Consider the following 24,063-nt stretch of genomic DNA (forward strand, 5'->3'; position numbering starts at 1 on the left):
GCGGACGCCGCGTTCCGCCTGCTTAAACGGGCGTTCACTCACCCCCCAGTTTTCCGTCACCCTGATCCCAATGCCACATTTATTGTGGAGGTTGACGCCTCGGATTCGGGAGTTGGGGCGGTACTCTCCCAGTGCTCCTCATTCGACCAGGAGCTCCACCCCTGCACCTTCTTCTCCCGCCGCTTCAGCCCCGCAGAGGCCAACTACGACGTGGGCAACCGGGAGCTGCTCGCTGTCGTGTTGGCTCTTCAGGAATGAAGGCACTGGCTCGAAGCGGCGAAAGAGCCATTCACCGTGTTCACCGACCACAAAATCTTGGCAGTAATCCGGGCCGCCAAGAGGCTGAACGCACGCCAGGCACGGTGGGAGCTCTTCTTAACCCGCTTCTCCTTCACCCTCACTTACTGTCCAGGGACCAAAAACACCAAACCCGACACCCTCTCGCGGATCCACGAGCCAGCAGGCCAGGAAGGAACCCTCGCAGGCCAGGAAGGAAGCCTCGTGGAACCCATCCTGCCCGGCCGTCAAATCGTGGGGGCACTCCAGTGGGAGGTAGAACGGAGTGTCCTGGGAGGCATTAAAAGGTATCCCGGCTCCCAATAACTGTCCCACAGTTATTGTTCGTTCCCCAGTCGCTGCGCTCGGAAGTGCTGCAGTGGGGGCACGCCTCCAAGGTGGTTTGTCACCCATGGGTGAGCCGCACCGAGCACCTAGTCTCCCAGTGATTCTGGTGGCCGCGGCTCCGCGACGACGTAGCGGACTTCGTTAAGGCCTGCCCATCGTGCGCCTGTGGCAAGGCTTCCCATCAGCCCTCGGCAGGACTGCTCCGCCCCCTACCGGTTCCACTGTGCCCCTGGTCCCACATATCATTGGACTTCATCACCGGTCTCTCCCCATCCCGTGGTAAGACGGTCACCCTCACGATAGTGGACCGGTTTTCCAAGTCGGCCCACTTCTTGCCGTTGACCAAGTTGCCGTCCGCTATCGAGACGGCGACACTTTTGGTCAACCACGTCGTCCGTCTCCATGGGATCCCTACGGATATCGTGTCGGACCGAGGGCCCCAGTTCGTGTCCCGGGTCTAGAAGCGTTTCTGCAGGTCCATGGGGGCGTCGGCCAGCCTGGCTTCCGATTACGACCCACAGTCCAACGGACAGACCAAGAGGAAGAACCAGAACCTGGAGGCGGCCCTGCGCTGCGTGTTCCTCCATCGTCCTTCGGCCTGGTCCATCCATTTCCCGTGGGTGCAATATGCCCACAACACCCTGGTCTCCTCAGCCACAGGTCGGTCACCGTTCATGTCGGCCTAGGGCTACCAGCCGCAGAGCTTTCCCCACGCAGGAGGGGGAGGTGGAGGTCCCGTCGATTCAACACCATCTTCGGCGGGCCCATCGTGTATGGAGGGAGACCAGGGCAGCCCTATCGCGCACGGCGGCCCAGAACCAGAAGGTTGCGGATTGCCGTCGCCGTCCTGCGCCGGCTTACCAGGTGGGCCGGAAGGTCTGGACGTCCACAAGGGACCTACGGCTGGCCGGGGCTACTCCCAAATTGGGGCCGCGATTCGCGGGCCCCTTCGCCGTAATTGATAGGCGCCTATAAATAACATGTATTGATTGTAATAAACTGTAACCCTAACCCCTGATTGTTCTTCTTATTATTAGTAGTAGTATTATTATTATATGTATCTATTAACTATCTATTAGCTGTCTAGCTTGCTCGCTAGCTATCATTTAGCTGGCTAGCTATCTAGCTGGCTAGGTAGCTATCTATTAGCGACTGTATCCTGTGATTGTAAAGTGACCTTGAGTGTTTTGAAAGGTGCTTATAAATGAAATGTATTATTATTACTGTATCGATTAACTAGCAAGCTTGCTTTCGATCTATTTGAGTTATTCCGGGTTGAGTGAACGCTGGCGCGTGTGGCTACCAGTGCTCACCCACAGAAAAACGTATCCAGTGACTGTAAAGTGACGTTTTTTTATGTTTTTTTTTACATTGATATCCTTTCCACTAATATTCTATACATTAAAGTGTATGGTATTTATGCTGTATACTTTTAACTGATTGTGGCCTTTGTTTTGTAATCTGTGTGCCTTGAGTGGTAATTGGCTCATTCCCAAGAAAATTCCACAGGAGTGGTAATCTTCTCAAGTGGAACCGTGCTGCCCATGTTACCAACAGGCTGCCTCCCGTTACTTGTCAACAAAGGAACAATGGCATGCAATAATCTTCTGCAGCTCACCCCTCTATATGGACCACCCCTTATTGCAATACAACAAGCAAAGAGCAACTTCTGAAATTTGGAGACCTCGTCACAATTTTCTTTCGAGAAAATATTTTGGCGTTATCCTATTTCACTTTGTGACTAACATTTCAGACAATGGGAATTGCCTCTGCGCTCAATGTCTCAAATGGGGATATACCTTATGAAGGAAAAAGTTCATTTTCCCAACTGGAGCACAACATAGTGGCTGGATATCTTATAACTGCAGGTAATAAAGAACATCATACTTATCTAGGACGTGTGTTTTGCAGTTTGATAATATATGCTTTATAATATTAGTACTGTGACGTTCTGTTCAGTAAAAATATCTTCATATTTTTTTAAATATATATTTTAACAGCAATTTAGTTATGCTTTTTTTCTTCAAACTTGTGTTTTTGTTTGAGATTCCTGCTTCATACGATGTAAAACCAAAGTGAAAAAGAGCTTTTCGATCACAGTACTTAAAGGACTACTGACGCCTCCGGACAAGTTGTGTCCATTATTTGTAAAATCACTTCAAATGACTTCTACGGAGCGTATTTTACAAAGATTCCACCGCATATAGCTATATTTTACGTTTTACGACTCGCACTGAATATTCAGGAAGTCTTGTTTTTGAGTTGGTGACGATACTTACCATGACGTCACGTCTGGAGCGCCCCTGACCGAGAAAGCAAAACACAATGCATTTTGGGTACTTTGTTTGGTCTGAAAACTTCGTGTTGATCCGTGTCGATGGCGAAATTAGAAGGAAAACATAAATAACTAATAATTTTTGGCCACGACAATCATCAAGGAGGAGACTGTGCTGAGCGGTTGCGCCTTTCGGCAGCATGAATATGCCAGTACTGTTTTTGAATGGGAGGAATGTCGGAGCCATTTGACTGTCATCGCTGGACAGCTCTGGGGCCATTGTGCTTTTTTTGCGCCTGTAATGGGCAGCATCTTCACAGCCTCACTTTGTTCAGCGGAAAGGTCGGTGTTGTTGGACAGTCTGTAGTTGAATGGATGCTTAGTTTGAGGAGCCCGCGATAAGAAGAAAGCAGCGTCAGTGCAGAGCGCCGATGCGTATGTGGAACTGTCGCGGCTTGGAATTGAAGCGGATTTATGTGGGACAGGAGATGTGAGACAATGTCTTTTCATCAATGGATGCTACAGCTTCGTGTTTGCTTTCAACTTCAATTCTTCTTCAATTGCTGCTGTGGACTGCAAATTTCCCCATTGCGGGACGAATAAAGGTATTCTGATTCTGATTCTGATTCTGATTCTGAACATTTAGCTTGTAGCCGACATACAAATTCCACCATGACGTCCCTGATCCACTGCTGACATGGATGCTTTGATCCTCTCCTCTTTCATCTAGAACTGCTTCATGTCATCACAAAGAAGGTACAGCAAGTCCTGAAGAATGAATGACTCTGTGTCTTTGTGTTGTCATATTTGTTATTTTTTATTTTTTGTTTTGCGGCTCCCCTCTCCCGGCAAATTGGCGTTTTCATGTTTATTATGTTTGTGAAAGTCATTATAAGTGCCTTGCATGCTGGGTCCGAGAGGACAGTAATTTCATCTGTGCTGTATGTCATGCATGATAGCATATTTGACAATAAAGCTGACTTTGACTTTGACTTTGAATAACGCAATGGTGAATCGTTGTGTTGCACCAAAACTACTACTTGATTCTAGTTGACACAAATTCTCAGCAGACATTTCAGCCCATTTCCAACGGAGCTTGGTCGCCATCTTGTGCATTTTCTGGGATGCTACATTGGAGTCCTGATGGCTGAAATTGACACGGAAGGACTTCTTTAAACGATTGCAAACATGTATGCTTTCCTCTTTAGAACTATTTGAATCATGTTAATAACTGGATGTGTAACAAGAAAGCTTATTCTCCGAATCTGAAGCCATTGTTTGGATTCTCCAGCAATGCAAGACGTCTTGGCGTGACGTCACGAACTGGGGGCGGGACTTTCTGAAAATGCCCAATTCGCAGCTCAATTTTTTGCAGATTTTGGACACTTCATTTTTATTGGTGTTTTGCATTTGAATGACAATATCATATTGCATGTTTTGGGTATTTAGATGCTATAAAACGTTTTTCTGATGTCAGTTAAAAAACAAAAAAGTGACGTCTATTGCCCTTTAATGTTTAACCCTCCACCCACTGCTGGGTTCTTGACCAATCACGTGGCTTTAACCAAAGACGTCATTTTGTTTTTTGAAGAACGGCCTCACTCTCTCTCTCTGTCTGTAATCCCATCCCCCACTGCTGTGTTCTTGACAAATCACGTAGCTTTAACCGAAGACTGGGGCCGGGGAATAGAGGACAAAAACAGTGCCCACCAACGGGCTCGTTCGCGGACGACACATCGCTCATTGTGGCAGGTCCGTGTGTATCCCGAAAAATAGTTCATCTGCTAGGGTAAAATATTCATAAATGTAACGTTTGTAAAACGAAAAGTTCGTAAGCCAAGGTGTTCGTAAACCGAGGTATCACTGTAGCCAGCTAGAGATGTCTGCCTTTCCAGCAGCTCCTGTATTTTGTTTTTGCTACGTTCCCAACGAAGCAGAGAAAAAAAACAAAACAAAACAAAAAAAACAATAATAATAATAATAATGGCGGCCCGGTAGCACACCGGCTTCACAGTGCAGAGGTCGCCGGTTCGCATCCCGGTCCGGCCTCCCTGTGTGGAGTTTGCATGTTCTCCCCGGACCCGCGTGGGTTTTCTCCGGGTCCTCCGGTTTCCTCCCACACTCCAAAAACATGCATGGCAGGCAGATTGACCACTCCAAATTGTCCCTAGGTGTGAGAGTGACTGTTGTATGTCTTCGTGTGCCCTGCGATTGGCTGGCAACCAATTCAGGGTGTCCCCCGCCTCGTGCCCGAAGACAGCTGAGATAGTATGGAAAATGAGATGAGATAATTGGATTGGATATGCCTTTATTAGTCTCACAGTGGAGAAATTTACATTTCACAGCAGCAAAGTGATGAAAGGAATGAAAGTAGAAAAACGAAATACATGAGCTGCTGGAAAGGCAGCCACTCTCGCGGCGCCGTCTTGAAGTCAAAAGAACAAAAAAAAACTAAATAACAAATAATATGACAGCATAGAGACAATATGACAAAACAAAGACACAGAGAGACATTCATTCTTCAGGACTTGCTGTACCCTCTTTGTGATGACATGAAGCAGTTCTAGATGAAAGAGGAGAGGATCAAAGCGTCTTTCCACCAGTGGATCAGGGACATCATGGTGGAATGTGCACGTCGACTACAAGCTAAATGTTGAAAGCAAACAGGCAGCTGTAGCATCCATTGACGAAAAGAGATTGTTTCACATCTCCTGTTCCACATAAATCTGCTTAAATTCCAAGCCGCAACAGTTCCACATACGCATCGGCGCTCTGCGCTGACACTCCTTTCTTCTTATCGCGGGTTCCTCAAGCCATGCATCCATCCAGCCGCAGACTGTCCAACAGCACTGACCTTTCCGCTAAACAAAGCGGGGCTGTGAAGATGCTGCCCATTACAGGCGCAAAAAAAGCACAATGGCCCCTTCGGTGTCCAGCGATGGCAGTCGAATGGCACCGACATTCCTCCCATTCAAAAACAGTACTGGCATATCCATGCTGCCGAAAAGGCGCAACCGCTCAGCACAGTCTCCTCCTTGATGAATGTCGTGGTCAAAAATGCTTAAAAACAATCTGTATCCGTTCCACACGATGCACAACAACACAAAGTGACAAAAGAAAACATAAACAAGACAAAAACAGCCAAAAAAAAGCAAGGCTCATGAGAGCACTTGCTGAGGCTGCCTACTCGGGCGCCATCTTGGACTTCTATAATAATAATAATAATAATAATAATAATAATAATAATAATAATAATAATAATAATAATAGTGTCTGAAACTCATGACAAAAAGTTACCAGACACCAGGGCAGACAACTCTGAAAAGTTGCCTGCCCAGCCATAAAGTTGCCTGCCCCATTTTTCTCAACTTAAAACACAATAAGATGACTAATCACATAAAAACCATTGCTGCAAAGTATTAAGGATTGATAATCAGAATATATATCAGAACAACACTTTAAAATGTACCTACCACAAATGCTCCCTTGCTTAATTTATGGTAAATATCCCTTGCTGATGATTTTGCTCCAGTTGTCGCTTGTCCATCCACTGTTCGGCATGTTACACAATGCAATGTTTGCGTTGCGTCGTCTGCTACAAGCCACGTGAACTCCTCTTTCCACAATGCGTTTTATGCACGTTTACGTTTTGTAGCGTCATAAATTTTATTCGCTTCTTTTGAATCTTTCTTCTGTGGCTATGACGCTCGGGAAAGCCCGGAAGCACAAAGTTATTCGATGCAGGCTTCTGATTGGCTGACGAGTATGCAAATTGCAGAAAGAAAACCTTTCGTTTTTTTTATTCTTGAAAAAGTTTTCAGCCACCCGGGCGGAGACATTTTGTAAGTTGTACGCCCAATGTAAAAGTTGCATTCCCCGGGCATCCGGACAGACGTTATTTCAGACACTGATAATCTCATCTCATTTTCCGTACCGCTTATTCCTCATTAAGGTCGTGGGAGCCTATCTCAGCTGTCTTCAGGCACGAGGCCGGGGCCACCCTGAATTGGTTGCCAGCCAATCGCAGGGCACACAAAGACATACAACAGACACTCTCAAACTCACACCTCGGGACAATTTGGAGTGGTCAATCTAGCTGCCATGCATGTTTTTGGAGTGTGGGAGGAAACCGGAGGACCCGGAGAAAACTCCACACAGGGAGGCCGGACCAGGACGCGAACCGGCGACCTCTGCACTGTGGGCGGCCCGGTAGTCGAGTGGTTAGCACACCGGCTTCACAGTGCAGAGGTCGCTGGTTCGCGTCCCAGTCCGGCCTCCCTGTGTGGAGTTTGCATGTTCTCCCCAGACCCGCGTGGGTTTACTCCGGGTCCTCCGGTTTCCTCCCACACTCCAAAAACATGCATGGCAGGCAGATTGACCACTCCAAATTGCCCCTAGGTGTGAGTGTGAGAGTGACTGTTGTATGTCTTTGTGTGCCCTGCGATTGGCTGGCAACCAATTCAGGGTGTCCCCCGCCTCGTGCCCGAAGACAGCTGAGATAGGCTCCAGCAACCCCCGCGACCCTAATGAGGAATAAGCGGTACGGAAAATGAGATGAGATAATAATAATAATAATAATAATAATAATAATAATAATAATAATAATAATAATACAATTCATTTCCCCGCGACCTTGTTAAGGATTAAGTAGTCTGGAAAATGGATGTATGGATCAATGTTCATTTGTATTCTGAACAACAAAATAATTCCACATGGCACAATTTTCCAAATGCATAAGCATATACAAAAAATAAAAGTAATTAAATATCCATCCGTTATCCATACTGCTTAATCCTCACTCAGGTTGCGGCAGGCACTCGACAGTGGACACACTGAATTGATTGCCAGCAGGGTACACAGAGACAAACAACCGTACGCTCTCACACTCACACAGGGACAATTAAGAGTGTTAAATCAGCCTGCCATGCATGTTTTTGGAAAGTGGGAGGAAACCCGAGGACTCTGAGAAAACCCACGTGGGCCCAGGAAGAACATGCCACCTCCACACGGGCAGACCGGAGCGGGACTTGAACTTGCGACCGCTGTACTGTGAAACTCAACTACTGGGCTGCCAAAAATCAATTCTTCATCTTCTGCTTTTCCTTTCGGCATTTCCCTGTCGGGGTCGTCACAGTGAATCAGTGCCCTACCTTGATGTCCTCTTTGTCAAAATCTATAAACCTCCTCTTAGGCCTCCTTCAGTCTCCTGCCCGGCAGTTAAAGGCTCAGCAGTCTTATTCCAATTTATTCACTCTCTGTCCTCCGGACATGTCCAACACATCTGAATCTGCTCTCTCTGACTTTCGATCCAAAACCTCTCATATGAATAGACCCTATGATATGGTCATTCCTGATCCGATCCAACCTGGTCACTCCCAAAGAAAACTTCAACATCTTCAGCTCTGCTACCTCCAGCTCTGCTTCCTGTCTTTTCTTCAGTGGCACTGTCTCCAGTCCAAACATCATGGCTGGTCTCACCACTGTTTTATACACTTTTCCCTTCTATAACACATCACACCTGACATTTTTCTCCAGCCGTTCCAGTCTGCCTGGACACACTTCTTCACCTCTTTTCCACACCATCCATTGCCCTAGACCAGGGGTTGAGAACCTATGGCTCACGACCCATATCAGACTCTTTTGATGATTGCATATGGCTCGCCGATAAAACTAAATACATATTCTCGCCTTTTCGCTGTTCATTTCCTGTTGGGGCTGCATTCGGCGGAAAGTGCAATTTTGATTGGATGTCACTTACTTATGTTGGCGGAAAGCGAAATTTTGATTGGATGATACTGGCCGTCATGTTGAAACAGGTAAACGGCCCTTTAAATGAGCCCGACGAGTTAAAAAAATGACGAGTACACTTCAGCTCGAATGCACCGGAGGACTCGCCTTTGTAGAGAGAAAAGCTTCTGATTCTAATTTGCAATAAAACAATACCATCGATGAAACAGTCAAATGTCACTGACATTTTAACAAGCCCCATGTTAATGTTACCATCAATATACTTCTGCGATAAGTATATTGCAAAGAGCAAGTGTGGAAGCTAATGAGCCGTGTGCAGGCTATCTAGCAGTAACTTCTAACCTATGTACCCGGCAAGTTGACTTTCATTCCGATCTATTGGCTGGATTTTTACTAGTCATGAGGAACAGAAAACTATTCATATTAATGGTGAGCATTATCACAAAGTTATTTTAAATAATACATTCTGACATTTTGTTGAAAAGTGCCCGCCCGTGCGTACGTGTTTGCGTGCGTGTTTGCGTGTGTGTGTGTGTGCCCCTGCCCTAGAGACTTGAGCCAAGGCAAACTTCCACCTCTTTAATTTCTCCTCCACCTGTTTCCTTCTCTCACTCCAGATCACAATGTCTTCTGCAGAGTGCCTTCTCACCCTTCATCCTCTTCAACACCCTCCTCACTTCATCCTTGCTAATCTTTGCTACGTCCAGGTCCACAACAGTCACATCTTCTCCTCTTTGTTTCCTCTCATTTTCCTCATTCATCCATTCATCAAAGTACTCTTTCCATCTTACCATCACACTACAGGGACCTGTTACCATTTCTTTAAAATTGCATTCGCAGTTTAGCACTTTTATTATTTATCATTTTATTTAAGGTTTCATTGTTTTGGTGTTTATTGTTCTTTTAAAATGTAAAGTGTCCTTGGGTGCTTTGAAAGGCACTTGTAAATTAACTGTATCATTATTATTATTATTATTATTATTATTATTATTATTATTATTATTATTATTATTGTTTTTGTTGTTAATAAATTGCCATCTCAATCCTTAATCACTCTAACGTGCTGCATGTCCTTACCATGTTTGTCTCGCCAACCTCTTAAGATCAGTCCTCCTTAAAGAGGAGCCAAAAAGTAATTAAAGGACAACGGACACCATGTTTTTGTTCCCTAACTGACATCAGAAAAACGTTTTATAGCATCTAAAATACCCAAAACACGCAGGCTGATATTTTTAGTGAAATGCAAAACACCAATAAAAATGACTTAAAGTGTCCCAAAACTACTTCAAAATGACCTCGGGATGGCGAGTTTCCCCCTTATTTGTGACGTCACGCTAAGATGCCTTATTCTAGAATCAAAACAATGGCTTCAGATTCGGAGAAGATGCTTTCTTGTTACTCATCCCTTTATGAATATGATTCAAATAGTCCCGAAGATGAAAGCATAAATGTTTGCAATCGATTAAACAAGTCTTTCTGGATCATTTTCAGGCGTCTGTACTCCAATGTAGCCTCCTGGAAAATGCAAAAGATGGCACCCAAGTTCCATTGGAAATGGGCTGATTTGTCTGCTGGGAAATTGTGTCAACTAGTATCAAAGAGTAGTCTTGGTGCAACACACAATGATTCACCATCGCATTATTTATGTTTTCCTTCTAATTTCGCCATCAACATGAAGTTTTCAAACCAAACAAAGTACCCAAAATGCGTTGTGTGTCGCTTTCTCGGTCAGGGGCGTTCCAGACGTGACGTCATGTCACGCATCGTCATCAACTCGAAAACAAGACTTCCTGAGTATTCAGCGCGAGTCTTAAAGTGTAAAATATAGCTATATGCCGTGGAATCTTTGTAAAATACACTCAGTAGAAGTCATTTGAAGTGATTTTAATTATGGACACAACTTGTCCGGAGGCATCGGTTGTCATTTAAATAAAATTATTACAGTAATTCATCTAGCCATTTTCTGATCCACTTGGAGCCTCTCCCAGCTGTCTTTGGGCAGTAGGTGGGGTACATCCTGAACTGATTGCCAGCTCATCGTATGGCACACGTAGATGAGAAACTATCCACACCCAAGTCCTGCCTTTTGCTCTCACATTCAAAAAACATGTATTTCAACAACTTTTGTGAGGATCTATATGAATCTATGAAAAACTAGCATCAATTTGTTTTGAGTCAAGTGGTGAGCTTTCAGCTAACTTTTGACTGGTCTTCTAGTGTCCACATAATTCCAATAGTGATGCTTCACGTCACGTCGTGCCCCACGTGGCGGTTCAGTGAAGGATTTTGCTATTAACAACAAAATGCTTCACTAAACCGCCATGGTGGGGTGAGGTTCAATTTGGACCGTTCGTACAACAGACTCCTAAGGCAACATAGGCTAAGTTATGCTGATGAGGTGAAACCACAGCAAATTATACCAGTCGTAGACCTCATACTCAGTCAGGACAAAAGAAGTAAACAGTCAGGATAATAAAAGTAATCAGTGGAGCCGCAGGGAGTAGTCCTCTGCTCCCCCCAACCTGAGATGATATAAAATGGATGAATGGATAAGACAGAGAATAGATTTCTGCATTGAGTAGTCTGACACGAATAATGAGTTTTGGGACTTTTTGTTGCAAGATGGACTTCTAATGCAAACTTGTTCTCAACTTTTTTTTTCTTTACAGGGATCATCAGTCTACTGAGCAACATTGTCGTTCTTCTAATGTTTGTTAAGTTTCATGAGCTCCGTACTGCTACCAATTTTATCATCATCAACTTGGCCTTGACTGACATTGGAGTAGCAGGCATTGGCTACCCTATGTCAGCTGCCTCCGATATACACGGAAACTGGAAATTTGGTTACACTGGTTGTCAGGTGGGTGCCGTACATGTATTTTCAAAAGGACAAAAAAGCTACTGATGGCATGAGTTATTTGAAATCTTCCAAACAATCCATAACCCCCCCCCCCAAAAAAAAACACTTTGTCCACTGCACCGTTTGCGTATTTCTCAAATCTTGTAAGATAAATATACTTGAGGAAGTTAGAGCAAACAATGTGTACTGTCTTCTTCAAAACTCGTCTCAAAAATCATTTGACATTGTATGACACAGACTTGATCTTTGTCTTACTGTTCGGCGCTACTACTGTCTGTTATTGATTTTTTATTTTATTATTGAATACAGGTAACATTCGACCAGCTCGACTTACGACCAAATATAGTAATCAGTCAGGACAATGGTAGTAATCAATGTAGCCGCAGGGAGTAGTCCTCTGCTCCCCCAACCTGAGAGCAGGGACCAATCATAGCAGAGTCCGGCACCGCCACGTCTAGACAGTAGGGATGTATATAGGGCCAAAACTACCAACAAAAACTTTAGTTCGCTGACGAAGCATCTTGGATAAGAAGCGAAACGTCCGACACCTTCAAAGAAGTACAGACGACAGCTGAAGAAACTTTTTCATCGAAGAATTTCTCAATGATTCTCTGTTATGCCTCCAGAGGACGAAGAAAGTCAAATCAAACCGACACCATTTTTTTTGTTTCCGAACTGACATCAGAAAAACGTTTTATAGCACCTAAAATACCCACAACACGGAGGCTGATATTTTTAGTCAAATGCAAATAACTAATGAAAATGACTTAAAGTGTCCCAAAACTGCCACAAAATGACCTCGGAACTGGGGATTTTCAGAAAGTCAACAACCCAGTTCGTGACGTCACGCTAGGACGCCTTGCCTTGCTCCAGAATCAAAACAATGGGCTCACAGAGTTCAGATTCGGAGTAGATGCTTTCTTGTTACCCATCCAGTTATGAACATGCAGTGTTTGAAATAGTGTCTGCTCGGTGGCCGTCGCGTGTACAACTTTCAAAACGTCTCGGCCCGGGTGGCCGACAATTTCTTCAAGAAAAAAAAGAGCTTTTTTTTTTCAAATCAATCTTTGTTTTATTCAATAAAGCAACCCGCAACAAGCCACGTGGTCTCCTCTTTCTCAGCGGTTTTCAAAACTCTCAAGTACACTTTTCAGTCATGGTGTAGTCCGAATCACGAAACAGGCTTCTGATTGGCTGCTGGTGCCGAGTATGCAAATTAATAATTGGCAAATAAATCATTAGCAAATTAATCATTTGCAAATTAATAATTTGCATACTCTGCACCGGCAGCCAATCAAAAGCCTGTTTCGAGCTTAGGACTACACCATGACTGAAAAGTGTACTTGAGAGTTTTGAAAGCCGCTAAGAAAGAGGAGTCCATGTGGATTTGAGCAGACAATGCAATGCAAACATTGCAAACCCCAATGACAAGCAAGGCAGCATTTGTGATAGGCACTTTGATAATTAAAAAAAACTCCTTTATACTTTTGCACCAATGTTTTTTTTTTGTGAACAGTAGACTTATTGTGTTTCAAATTGTGAAAAATGGGGCAGGCAACATTATGGCAGGTCGGGCAACTTTTTGAAGTTTCCTGCCCAGGTGTCTGCTAACTTTTTGGCATGAGTTTCAGACCCTGGAATATGACTCAAATAGTTCTGAAGACGAAAGCATAGATGTTTGCAATCGATTAAAGACGTCCTTCTGTATCAAATACAAAACTGGTGAAGGACATGACATATGAAGGATAGATGAAGCTCCGTGAATAAACAACATAACAAGCAGTGTTTGAAATAGCGTCTGCCCGGTGGCCCGGGGCGTAAAGAATTTATGTCGGGCTACCACTTTCAAAACGTCTCGGCCAGGGTGACTGACAATGTTGGATTATTTTGATCGTTCGCCCTTGGTTCATTGCTTCGACGGGTGTTGATGGAAAAGGATGGTTAAATCATCAGGGAGCCAGGTGTAGAACAGAAAGTTGGTTTAATCTTGGAGAGAGCGGAGGCATCGCGGTGTCGGTTTAAGGAGAGAGCATGGCGATAGAGAGCGAGACGAAGTAGAAGGGAGAGCATTTTATACAGTGCGCAGTGTGTGACGCGAGAGGATGTGACGCAATGTAAATGTGACATCATGTAAGGGAAGGCAGGATATGACGTATCAGGTAGTTCAAAACGTAAACAAAGATTACAGAGCGATGTTTAGAGATGTTTGTATGGCGAATTACCCCAACAGACAACTTCAAGAAAAAAAAAAATCAAATCAAACGTTTCTTTGATTCAATAAAACAAAATCTACAAGCAAACCGCTACAAGCCATGTGAACGCCTCTTTCTACGCCGCTTTCAAAACTCTCAAGTACACTTTTCAGTTAGGGTGTAGTCCGAAGCCAATCAGAAGCCTGCTTCGGACTACACCCTTACTGAAAAGTGTACTTGAGAGTTTTGTAAGCCGCTTAGAAACAGTAGACCACATAGCTTAGATGCAGTCAACGCAATGCAAACATTGTGTTGTGCACCATGATGACAAACTACAATTGGAGGAAAGTCTTCAGGAAGGGATCTTTACCATAAATTAAGTAAAGGAGCATTTGTGGTAGGTACTTAATTAAAAAAATCCTTTCTTCTTTGCCACAGTTTTTTTTTTAATGTTTGCGATTCGCCATCTTATTGCCTTTCAAGTTGTAAAAAATGGGGCAGGCGACTTTTCAGTTGTCTGCCCGGGTGTCCACTAACTTTTTGTCATGAGTTTCAGACACTGCATCAACTTTTGTGATATGTGTCCTAGAAAGACATAAATAACAAATAATAAGACATAAGATGTCAACATCAATGCAGATTGTTTAATGGTTGTGCATGCAAAACGTTGTTTAAACTTTCAAGATGAAATGTTACGTCTGGACTCCAATGTAGCATCCAACAAAATGCACAAGATGCCGCACATGCTCCGTTGGAAATGGGCTGATTTGTCTGCAGGGAAATCCACTTCTATATGGTGTTACTGCAATTGGTAGTCTTGGTGCGACACAAAACGATTCACCATCGCGTTATTTATGTAGTTTTCCTTCTAATTTCGCGATCAACACTGTTTTTTCAGATGAAAAAAGTACCCAAAATGCATTGTGTGTCGCTTTCTCGGTCAGGGGCGTTCCCTCTGTGACGTCACTTAGGGCATCGTCATCAACTCGAAAACAAGACTTCCTGAATATGCAGCGCAAGTCTTAAAACATAAAATATAGCTATATGCGATGGAATCTTTGTAAAATGCGCTCAGTACAAGTCATTTGAAGTGATTTTACAAATTATGGACACAACTTGTCCAGAGGTGTCTAATGGGTTTATCTTGATCGTTCCTCCCTGGTTCATTGCTTCTACGGGCGTTGATGGCAGAGGATGGTTAAATCGGCAGGTAGCCAGCCAGGTGTTGTACAGAAAGTTAGTTTAATCTTGAAGACAGCGGAGACATCGCGTGTCGGCTGAGAGGAAGCATGAAGGGAGAGAGAGAGAACGGACTGGGAGAGTATTTATATGACGCGCAGTGTGTGACGCAATAGGATGTGACGTAATGGTGTGCGACATAATGTAAAGGAAGGCAGGATATGACGTATCAGGAAGTCCAAAACATAAACAAAGATTAGAAAGCGATGTTTAAAGATGTTCGTATAGCGAATTACCCCAACATGTCCCCCCATTCGAACATATCTAACATCGGTGGAGGTGAACAGAAAGAAAGAAGAAAGAAAAAAAGAAAAGAAAATCACAAAATAGAACAACCACAATGGAAACAATCTCATGTCAACAATCAAGTCATGTCATTCGCTACAACAGTCAAATCTTCATGGCATTCTGGATGGTGATCACCAGGACCACGAGGAGGAACTAAATTGTTTGTAGCATTTGTCGCAAGCAGGCCCCAGGGTGTGATACAGATGAGCTGGTGACTGGGAAAGAGGTTGTGATCTGTCGGCTCCAGTGACGTGCATTGGGAATCTTCTTGAATCCAAACGAAGCTTGTGGCTGCTAAGACGGCTAGCAGCTCCGAAAACGGTCCATCCCACGTTGGCGTGGTCCACGTCATTCTCTTCACACCGCAGCTCCGTCCTGTGGAGAACAAAAGACGACTTGTGTTCTGTCACATGTCGAAAGGATGGTTTCATTCTACACATTACACTTTCTTGACGTTTCTTTCCCTATCAAAGTCTGTCTCATCGTTTAGGCTCTGCAGTGCATTCTCTCACAGAAATAGCAGGAAATCATTGTTCGATGTTAGTTGGTTAGTACATTTTAGCGGTTAGTGAGTCTGCATTTCTGGAGGGCACAACTTTCTTGGGGAATGACGTTGCAGCCAACATCACTCATTACCAAAAGTGAAAATTTTGGTAATGAGGATCTGAGCTATCGTCACTCCCCCCTGTTGAGACATGAAAAGTCTCAATTCGCCAACTGTGAACGTGTTAGCGTCGAAAACACGATCCATCTATGACATTGCACAGATCATCAATTTGTATAAAACCATTTGTCAATCACTGTTCCAAAATTTTGGAGGCAAAATTTTTGCATGTCCCTCAACACCTTCATGGGAACCAATTCATGTGGTGTGTACCACGAAAATTTTGCACGTTGAACACAGCTTCTCATGCTGTTACTCCTCTGCTGGCACCCAAGCAAATCATATCAGCAAATTTTTGTGGGGTAGACATTTGCATGTCGCCAAATTATGAGTGGAGGACTGCCTTCTACAATTCTTTAGCACGAGTTCACATGGTCAGCAAACATTATGGCAATCTGCGTAAATGGTCATCATACTCGCCTTTTGTCATTCAGTCGGAGGAACCAGCTGACAGTCAGTTTCGCTTCCTCATAGGACATCCATCCAACCCAGCCTCATCTCTGGTCACCCTGGCATGGATTCCCCAGGAGTTCCCCCCTTCTGAAGAATCTCCTTCTCCCAATTCTGATAGAAGCTGGTTAACGTGGAAGCCCTATAGAATATAATATCTGATTCCGGCTGAATCTCTGATTGACACCGGCACCCACTCAACTTATTCCTCAATTTCATTCTTACCAACCTGAACGGCGATAAAGTCCTTTAATGTGCACTGCAGTCAATTACCTTAATGTGCATTGCATTCAAATCATATTAATAATGGTAATTCATAATCAAATTAATCTCAACAGGTTACCCTGCCTTTTCAGTCGTTACTATAAACTACTTTTGAACTGACAAATGTAATCACCGTACGCAAAAGCAGCCAGAAGATAATTTAGCATTTGCGGCTGTTTTAAGAAACGTTGAATTTCCACCATCACATCCCCAACGTTGAATATTTTTCGTCTGATCAAGCCCAATTGTCACAATTCGTTGCTGGCCTGATTGGATGAGAAATATTTTAACAGCATTCCGAATGACTAGCATCAAAAAATGTGTCTGAAAAATTCAGCGGAAAAAAATATTTGCAAAATAAAAATTGTCATGCATTTGAATAAATGCCAAAAAATATAATTTTGGAAACCTAAACTATTATCAATAGGGGCTTTGTCATCGATCCCAAATCATCAGTTGGGTGTGCTAAACTCTAGATATGCAGGTGCATTACACCAGCCATTGCGGTTTTCCTTTGTCGGGTCTCCTATGACAATTGAAACAGAGATTAAATGTTGTTTCCAAAGACATCAAGAATCAAAATGCAGTTTGGATGCTACAACTGTGATTCCGCAGCGTCTGCGCCGAGAAAATCACAGGATGGGTGGATGCAAGTGGCTTGTGCATCTCACAGTTTACCAATTTGTCCTGCAAATTGAACAATTTCTCAACCACCATCCCAGATCTGTTTGCGAATTGTTGCAGTTCACATCATCTGTATAAAAAGCATAATGAAAAAAAATGTTAGTCATCATATTTTGCAAATCAATCTTGTCATCTTCAAATTAATTTCTCCGCTTAGAAACTAATAAAGGTGAATCCAATCAAATTCAATTTGTTATCGTCTATATGAATCAAATCATCTGTTCTTTGACTTCAGGGGGATGACAATTGTCAGGTCAAAACAAGTGTAATGATCATGTCACAATCATTATTTTAAAATATAATATATTCATTGCTTCTACGGGCGTTGATGGCAGAGGATGGTTAAATCAGCAGGAAGCCAGATGTTGTACAGAAGGTTAATTTAATCTTGAAGACAGCGGAGACATCGCGGTGTCGGCTGAGAGGAAGCATTCAGGGAGAGAGAGAGAACGGACTGGGAGAGTATTTATATGACGTTCAGTGCGACGCAATAGGATGGGACGTAATGGTGTGCGACATCATATAAAGGAAGGCAGAATGTGACGTATCAGGAAGTCCAAAGTGTAAACAAAGATTAGAAAGCGATGTTTAAAGATGTGCGTAGATCGATTTACCCCAAAAGTGTTGGTTGTGCTTTAAAGTCAAGATACCTCAATCATGCTGAAAAGCTGCCAAAAAAGTTGTGCAACTCAAAAGATGTTCATCATTACAATCAATATTGACTTCTTCATTTCGTTATGACAATAATAATAATAAAGCAGCACATATTGTTTTATTCGTTTTCTTTTAGAAAATGAAAATGTTTTACATATACTGTGCCCCCAAGTTAATGTTGCTGAGCTCCACTGGCTCCCTGTCAAATTTATAATCAACTTCAAAATACTTCTGTTTATATTTTAAGCCATCAATAACCTTAACATTCAAATTACCTCTCGTTTCCTCAGGTCCTCATCCTCCTTCCACCTCTGTGTAGCCCCTGCCCGTCTCAAATCGATGCGCTGCTGAGCTTTCAGCCGCTCTGCTCCCAAACTCCGAAACTTACTTCCACCCAACATCCAGAATAATGATGCTATTCCCATATATATATATATATATATATATATATATATATATATATATATATATATATATATATATATATATATATATATATATATATATATATATATATATATATATATGTGTGTGTGTGTGTGTGTGTGTGTGTAACGGAGTTGTGCACTTAGATTATTAAATTATGAAGGAAGTGACGCAACGGCGCACAGTGTGGCACCATGTCCCGCCCATAGTTCCAGAACAATCTGGAGATTAATGGTGAGTCGCAATTTTCTGTTGGTCTCGATAAACGCGCATTTTCATGACAATATCTTATTTTGTTTCCCCTTTTATACTGTCCAGTGTTATCAAATTAGTTCCCTTATTCATTTCGAGTCCAGATTACTTTTTGTGTCATTATTTACTTCACGTTTTGTCGAGTGGAACTTTGAAGCACATGAGCTTCATAATACTTTTCTGTTGCGCAGTTAATCACAAGACGAAACCCATGCAACTTCACCCATCCCTTCTGCCATACTGTGTTGCAGGTAATAATTGCTTCATTTCGTTTTTATTGTACAATATTTAGTTTCTTGTGTCGTGTTTCATATGCCCGTGAATGTTCGTGGCGGGTTGAACTGTGCGCCCTTGCAAGCGCACCGCGTGTTCTGCCGAGTCTCCGCGTATGATGTGTTGAGGGACATCATGTAAATAACATTGAACATGTGTTGTATTCTCTTTTTCTGTAAATAACCACTATACGATCACACGTTGTTCATTATGTTTTGTTACCTACAATGTTTTGCATATTGAGAAAAATCTGGAGCAGATTCATGTTAATCACAAGACGAAACCCATGCGACTTCACCCATCCCTTCTGCCATACTGTGTTGCAGAAATAAAAGAAATAAAAAGACACATCCACGCGTCTGGCATTATTAAGACGGCAGCATCGTGGAGATGAAGACAGTCACTGTTGTGACACCCGTCACACACACACACATATATATATATATATATATATATATATATATATATATATATATATATATATATATATATATATATATATATATATATATATATATATATATATATATACACACCATCATACACCCTCCGTGCATGATGAGGAGTTTTCGGGTCTTAACATCCGTGGTCTGGATAGATCTCTTCCTTTGGCCACCTTATTATTCCTGCAGGGTATCTGATTACTGGCAGGGCATAGGTGTTTATTGCCCGGGTCTTGTTCTTGCCATTGAGCTGGCTTCTGAGGACTTGCCTCACTCGCTGGAGGTATTTGGTTGTCGCCGCTTTCCTTGTTGATAGTTCGAGGTTGCCATTGGCCTGTGGTATACCGAGGTACTTGTAGCTGTTTTCAATGTCTGCTATTGTTCCTTCAGGGAGTAAGACACTTCAGTGTGGACTACCTTGCCCCTCTTAGTCACCATCCGACTACATTTCTCCAGCCCGAAAGACATTCCGATGTCACTGCTGTAGATCCTGGTTGTGTGGCTCAGGGAGTCTATGTCCCTTTCGCTCTTAGCATACAGCTTTATGTCATCCATGTAGAGGAGGTGACTGATCGTAGCTCCATTTCTGAGGCGGCCGCTCTGCTCCCAAACTCCGAAACTTACTTCCACCCAACATCCAGAATAATGATGTATGATATATATATATATATATATATATATATATATATATATATATATATATATATATATATATATATATCTATATATATATATATATAGAGGGGGGTTCAGTCCTATGCAGAACAGCAGTGGGGAGAGTGCATCACCTTAATATATGCCACATTTGATGGACACTTGCGTTAGTGCACAGGTGTCAAAGTCAAGGCCCGCGGGCCAAATCCGGCCCGCCACATAATTTTTTTTTCGGCCCGCGAAAGCAAATCAAACTTGTTAAATTCCATGATGATTGCTAAAATCTGAGCCAAAATTTTTATATTTTTGGATGTCAACCACAATAAAAGTCATTATTCTTGACTTCAGATTTGAAAACGAGTTATTCATTAATTTGCTATGTGCTCTATATGTAATATTTGAAGGGATTTAAACATTCTAATGGGTTCCCCAAATTCATAACGGCCCTCGAGAAGAAACCATAAGTACAATGTGGCCCGCGGCAAAAAATGACTTTGACACCCCTGCGTTAGTGGCTTGCCATTGGCTTCAAGTGTGGTTTTCCACATCCTCATCGAGTTTGCAATGAAGGCTCTCAGGGTCCTGTTGACCTTATACAGCTCCAAGCATTTAGTGATCCATGTGTGTGGCATCGAGTCATATGCTTTCTTGTAATCAATCCAGGCTGTGCACAGGTTGGTATGTCGGGACCTGCAGTCTTGAGCGACTGTTCTGTCAACCAGCAGCTGATGTTTGGCACCTCTAGTATCTCTACTAATGCCTTTCTGTGCTTTGCTCATGTATTGATCCATGAGTCCACTTATCTTAGCCGCAATGATGCCTGACATGAGCTTCCATGTTGTGGAGAGACAGGTTATTGGCCGATAGTTGGAAGGAACTGCACCCTTTGAGGAATCCTTCATGATCAGGATTGTTCGCTCTTCGGTTAGCCATCCTGGGTGAGTCCCATCCATCAGCAACTGGTTCACTTGTGCTGCTAGGCGCTCGTGGAGAGCTGTGAGTTTCTTTAGCCAGTAGATGTGGACCATATCCGGGCCTGGTGCCGTCCAGTTTTTCATACCTGAGCCTCTTCCTTGTATATCTGCCGCTGTGATGGTAACTGGGTTCTGTTCAGGGAGGTTGCTGTGCTCCTCTTTCAGAGTCACCAGCCATTGTGCACTTCTGTTATGTGCGACCTCCTTCTCCCATATGCCTTTCCAGTATCTTTCAGTTTCCAGCCTTGGAGGGTCTGCTCTGCGTTTAGAACCCTGCCACTGAGCGTACACTTTCGCAGGTTGTGTTGCGAACAGCCTGTTTATTCTTCTGGCCTCATTCTCTTTCGTGTACCTCTTTAGGCGACTGGACAAGGCCTGGAGCCTTTGTTTGGCAGTTTCGAGTCCTTCAGGTTGTCATGATCTGGTTGTGTTATAATATATATAACAATAGCAGACATTGAAAACAGCTACAAGTACCTCGGTATACCACAGGCCAATGGCAACCTCGAATTAGCAACAAGGAAAGCGGCTACGACCAAATACCTCCAGCGGGTGAGGCAAGTCCTCAGAAGCCAGCTCAATGGCAAGAACAAGACCCGGGCAATAAACAGCTATGCCCTGCCAGTGATCAGATACCCTGCAGGAATAATAAGGTGGCCAAAGGAAGAGATTCAGACCACGGATGTTAAGACCCGAAAACTCCTCACCATGCACGGAGGGTTCCATCCCAAGTCCAGCACCCTGAGACTGTACACAAGCCGTAAGGAAGGAGGCCGGGGACTAGTGAGTGTGAGAGCCACTGTCCAGGATGAAACATCCAAGCTCCATGAATACATCAAAGAGAAGGCTCCAACGGATGATGTACTCAGAGAATGTCTCAGTCAATGGGGAACAGAGGATGAGGTGCTGGAAGAGGGACAATCATGGGAGGAAAAGCCCCTACACGGGATGTACCACCGAACCATAGCAGAAGTGGCTGATCTCAAGAAGTCCTATCAGTGGCTAGAGAGGGCTGGCCTAAAGGACAGCACAGAGGCACTCATCCTGGCTGCCCAAGAGCAGGCCCTGAACACCAGAGCCATCGAGGCAGGGATATACCACACCAGACAAGACCCAAGGTGTAGGTTGTGCAAAGAGGCACCTGAGACAATCCAACACGTAACTGCAGGGTGTAAGATGCTGGCAGGGAAAGCCTACATGGAGCGCCATAACCAGGTGGCTGGCATAGTCTAAACAAAAACATCTGTGCGGAGTATGGACTGGAAACCCCAAGGTCAAAATGGGAAACACCTCCCAAGGTGGTGGAGAATGACCGAGCAAAAATCCTGTGGGACTTCCAGATACAGACTGACAAGATGGTAATGGCCAACCAACCAGATATCGTGTTCATAGATAAAGGGGAAAGGAAAGCCGTTGTCGTGGATGTAGCGGTCCCGAGTGATGGGAACATCAGAAAGAAGGAACATGAGAAAATCGAGAAATACCAAGGGCTCAGAGAGGAGCTGGAGAGAGCCTGGAAGGTAAAGGTGACAGTCGTGCCTGTGGTGGTCGGAGCACTCGGGGCAGTGACCCCCAACCTCGACCAGTGGTTGCAACAGATCCCGGGAACAACATCGGATATCTCGGTCCAGAAAAGCGCAGTGCTGGGAACAGCACGGATACTGCGCAGAACCCTCAAGCTTCCTGGCCTCTGGTAGAGGACCCGAGCTGAAATGGGGACAGACACCACCCATGGTGGGTGAGACGAGGATTTTTTATATATATATATATATATATATATATATATATATATATATATATATATATATATATATATATATATATATATATCAGCTCGAACCTGCCCATTCCCCTCTGTACAAACTACATCACTCTGCATCGCACTACATAACTGTGACAGACTGGAGAAAGGTATCTTTTGCCGGTGTATGAGTGGTCTGTGCGCTCGTCGTAGATGCACTGCACTGGGTCTGGGAAGGAACTCTGTCCCCACTAACATAAGTGGCCTCAGCTTGAACCTGCCCATTCCCCTCTGTACAAACTACATCACTCTGCATCGCACTACATAACTGTGACAGACTGGAGAAAGGTATCTGTTGCCGGTGTATCAGTGGTCTGTGCGCTCGTCGTAGATGCACTGCACTGGGTCTGGGAAGGAACTCTGTCCCCACTAACATAAGTGGCCTCAGCTTGAACCTGCCCATTCCCCTCTGTACAAACTACACCACTCTGGATTGCACTACATAACTGTAACACAGTTGGGAAGCCTCTACAAACACACCCATTCAAAGGTGTGCTACTTGTTAGGAGCTCATTCTTAGACTTAACACACAAAAACACGTACATGAAAAAAAGCACACTAATTGCAAAACAGCAGCTCAGACAATGAACACACAATTTAAAGAACGGGGTCGACACACCGTCCACCGAGTGATGGGATGAAGACACTGTGCAGCATCGCGGTCCCGGTCCGAAGTGGAGAGTCACTTGTGATCGACAGGTCACGGCACCAATGTGACGGTTGTCACAACAGTGACTGTCTTCATCTCCACGATGCTGCCGTATTAATTAGGCCAGACGCGTGGATCTGTCTTTTTATTTCTTTTATTTCTGCAACACAGTATGGCAGAAGGGATGGGTGAAGTCGCATGGGTTTCGTCTTGTGATTAACATGAATCTCCTCCAGATTGTTCTCAATATGCAAAACACTGTAGGTAACAAAACATAATGAATAACGTGTGATCGAGAAAAAGAGAATACAACACAAGTTCAATGTTATTTACATGATGTCCCTGAACGCATCATACGCGGAGACTCGGCAGAACACGCGGTGCGCTTGTAATGGCGCACAGTTCAACCCGCCGCGAACACTCACGGGCAAAAGAAACACGACACAAGAAACTAAATATTGTACAATAAAAACGAAATGAAGCAATTATTACCTGCAACACAGTATAGCAGAAGGGATGGGTGAAGTCGCATGGGTCTCGTCTTGTGATTAACTGCGCAATAGAAAAGCACTATGAAGCACATGTGCTTCGAAGTTCCACTCGACAAAACGTGAATTAAATAATGACACAAAAAGTAATCTGGACTCGA

At 43.8% G+C, this 24,063-nt stretch overlaps 1 protein-coding gene across 1 annotated transcript in view; it reads left to right on the top strand.

The window, feature by feature from the left end:
* The first annotated feature begins 2,210 nt into the window (after positions 1–2,210).
* rrh (retinal pigment epithelium-derived rhodopsin homolog) overlaps positions 2,211–24,063 on the top strand; it is a 32,931-nt gene continuing 11,078 nt past the window's right edge. Inside the window, exons 1-2 of the mRNA XM_089005072.1 lie at positions 2,211–2,492; positions 11,317–11,507. Coding sequence (XP_088861198.1) covers positions 2,381–2,492; positions 11,317–11,507 — 303 coding nt within the window. The 5' untranslated portion in view covers positions 2,211–2,380. The remainder of the gene's footprint in view (positions 2,493–11,316; positions 11,508–24,063) is intronic.

The sequence above is a fragment of the Hippocampus bargibanti genome, linkage group LG09 (genome assembly GCF_051943395.1).
Source record: "Hippocampus bargibanti isolate YZ-2025 linkage group LG09, ASM5194339v1, whole genome shotgun sequence".
NCBI classification, from domain to species: Eukaryota; Metazoa; Chordata; class Actinopteri; order Syngnathiformes; family Syngnathidae; genus Hippocampus; species Hippocampus bargibanti.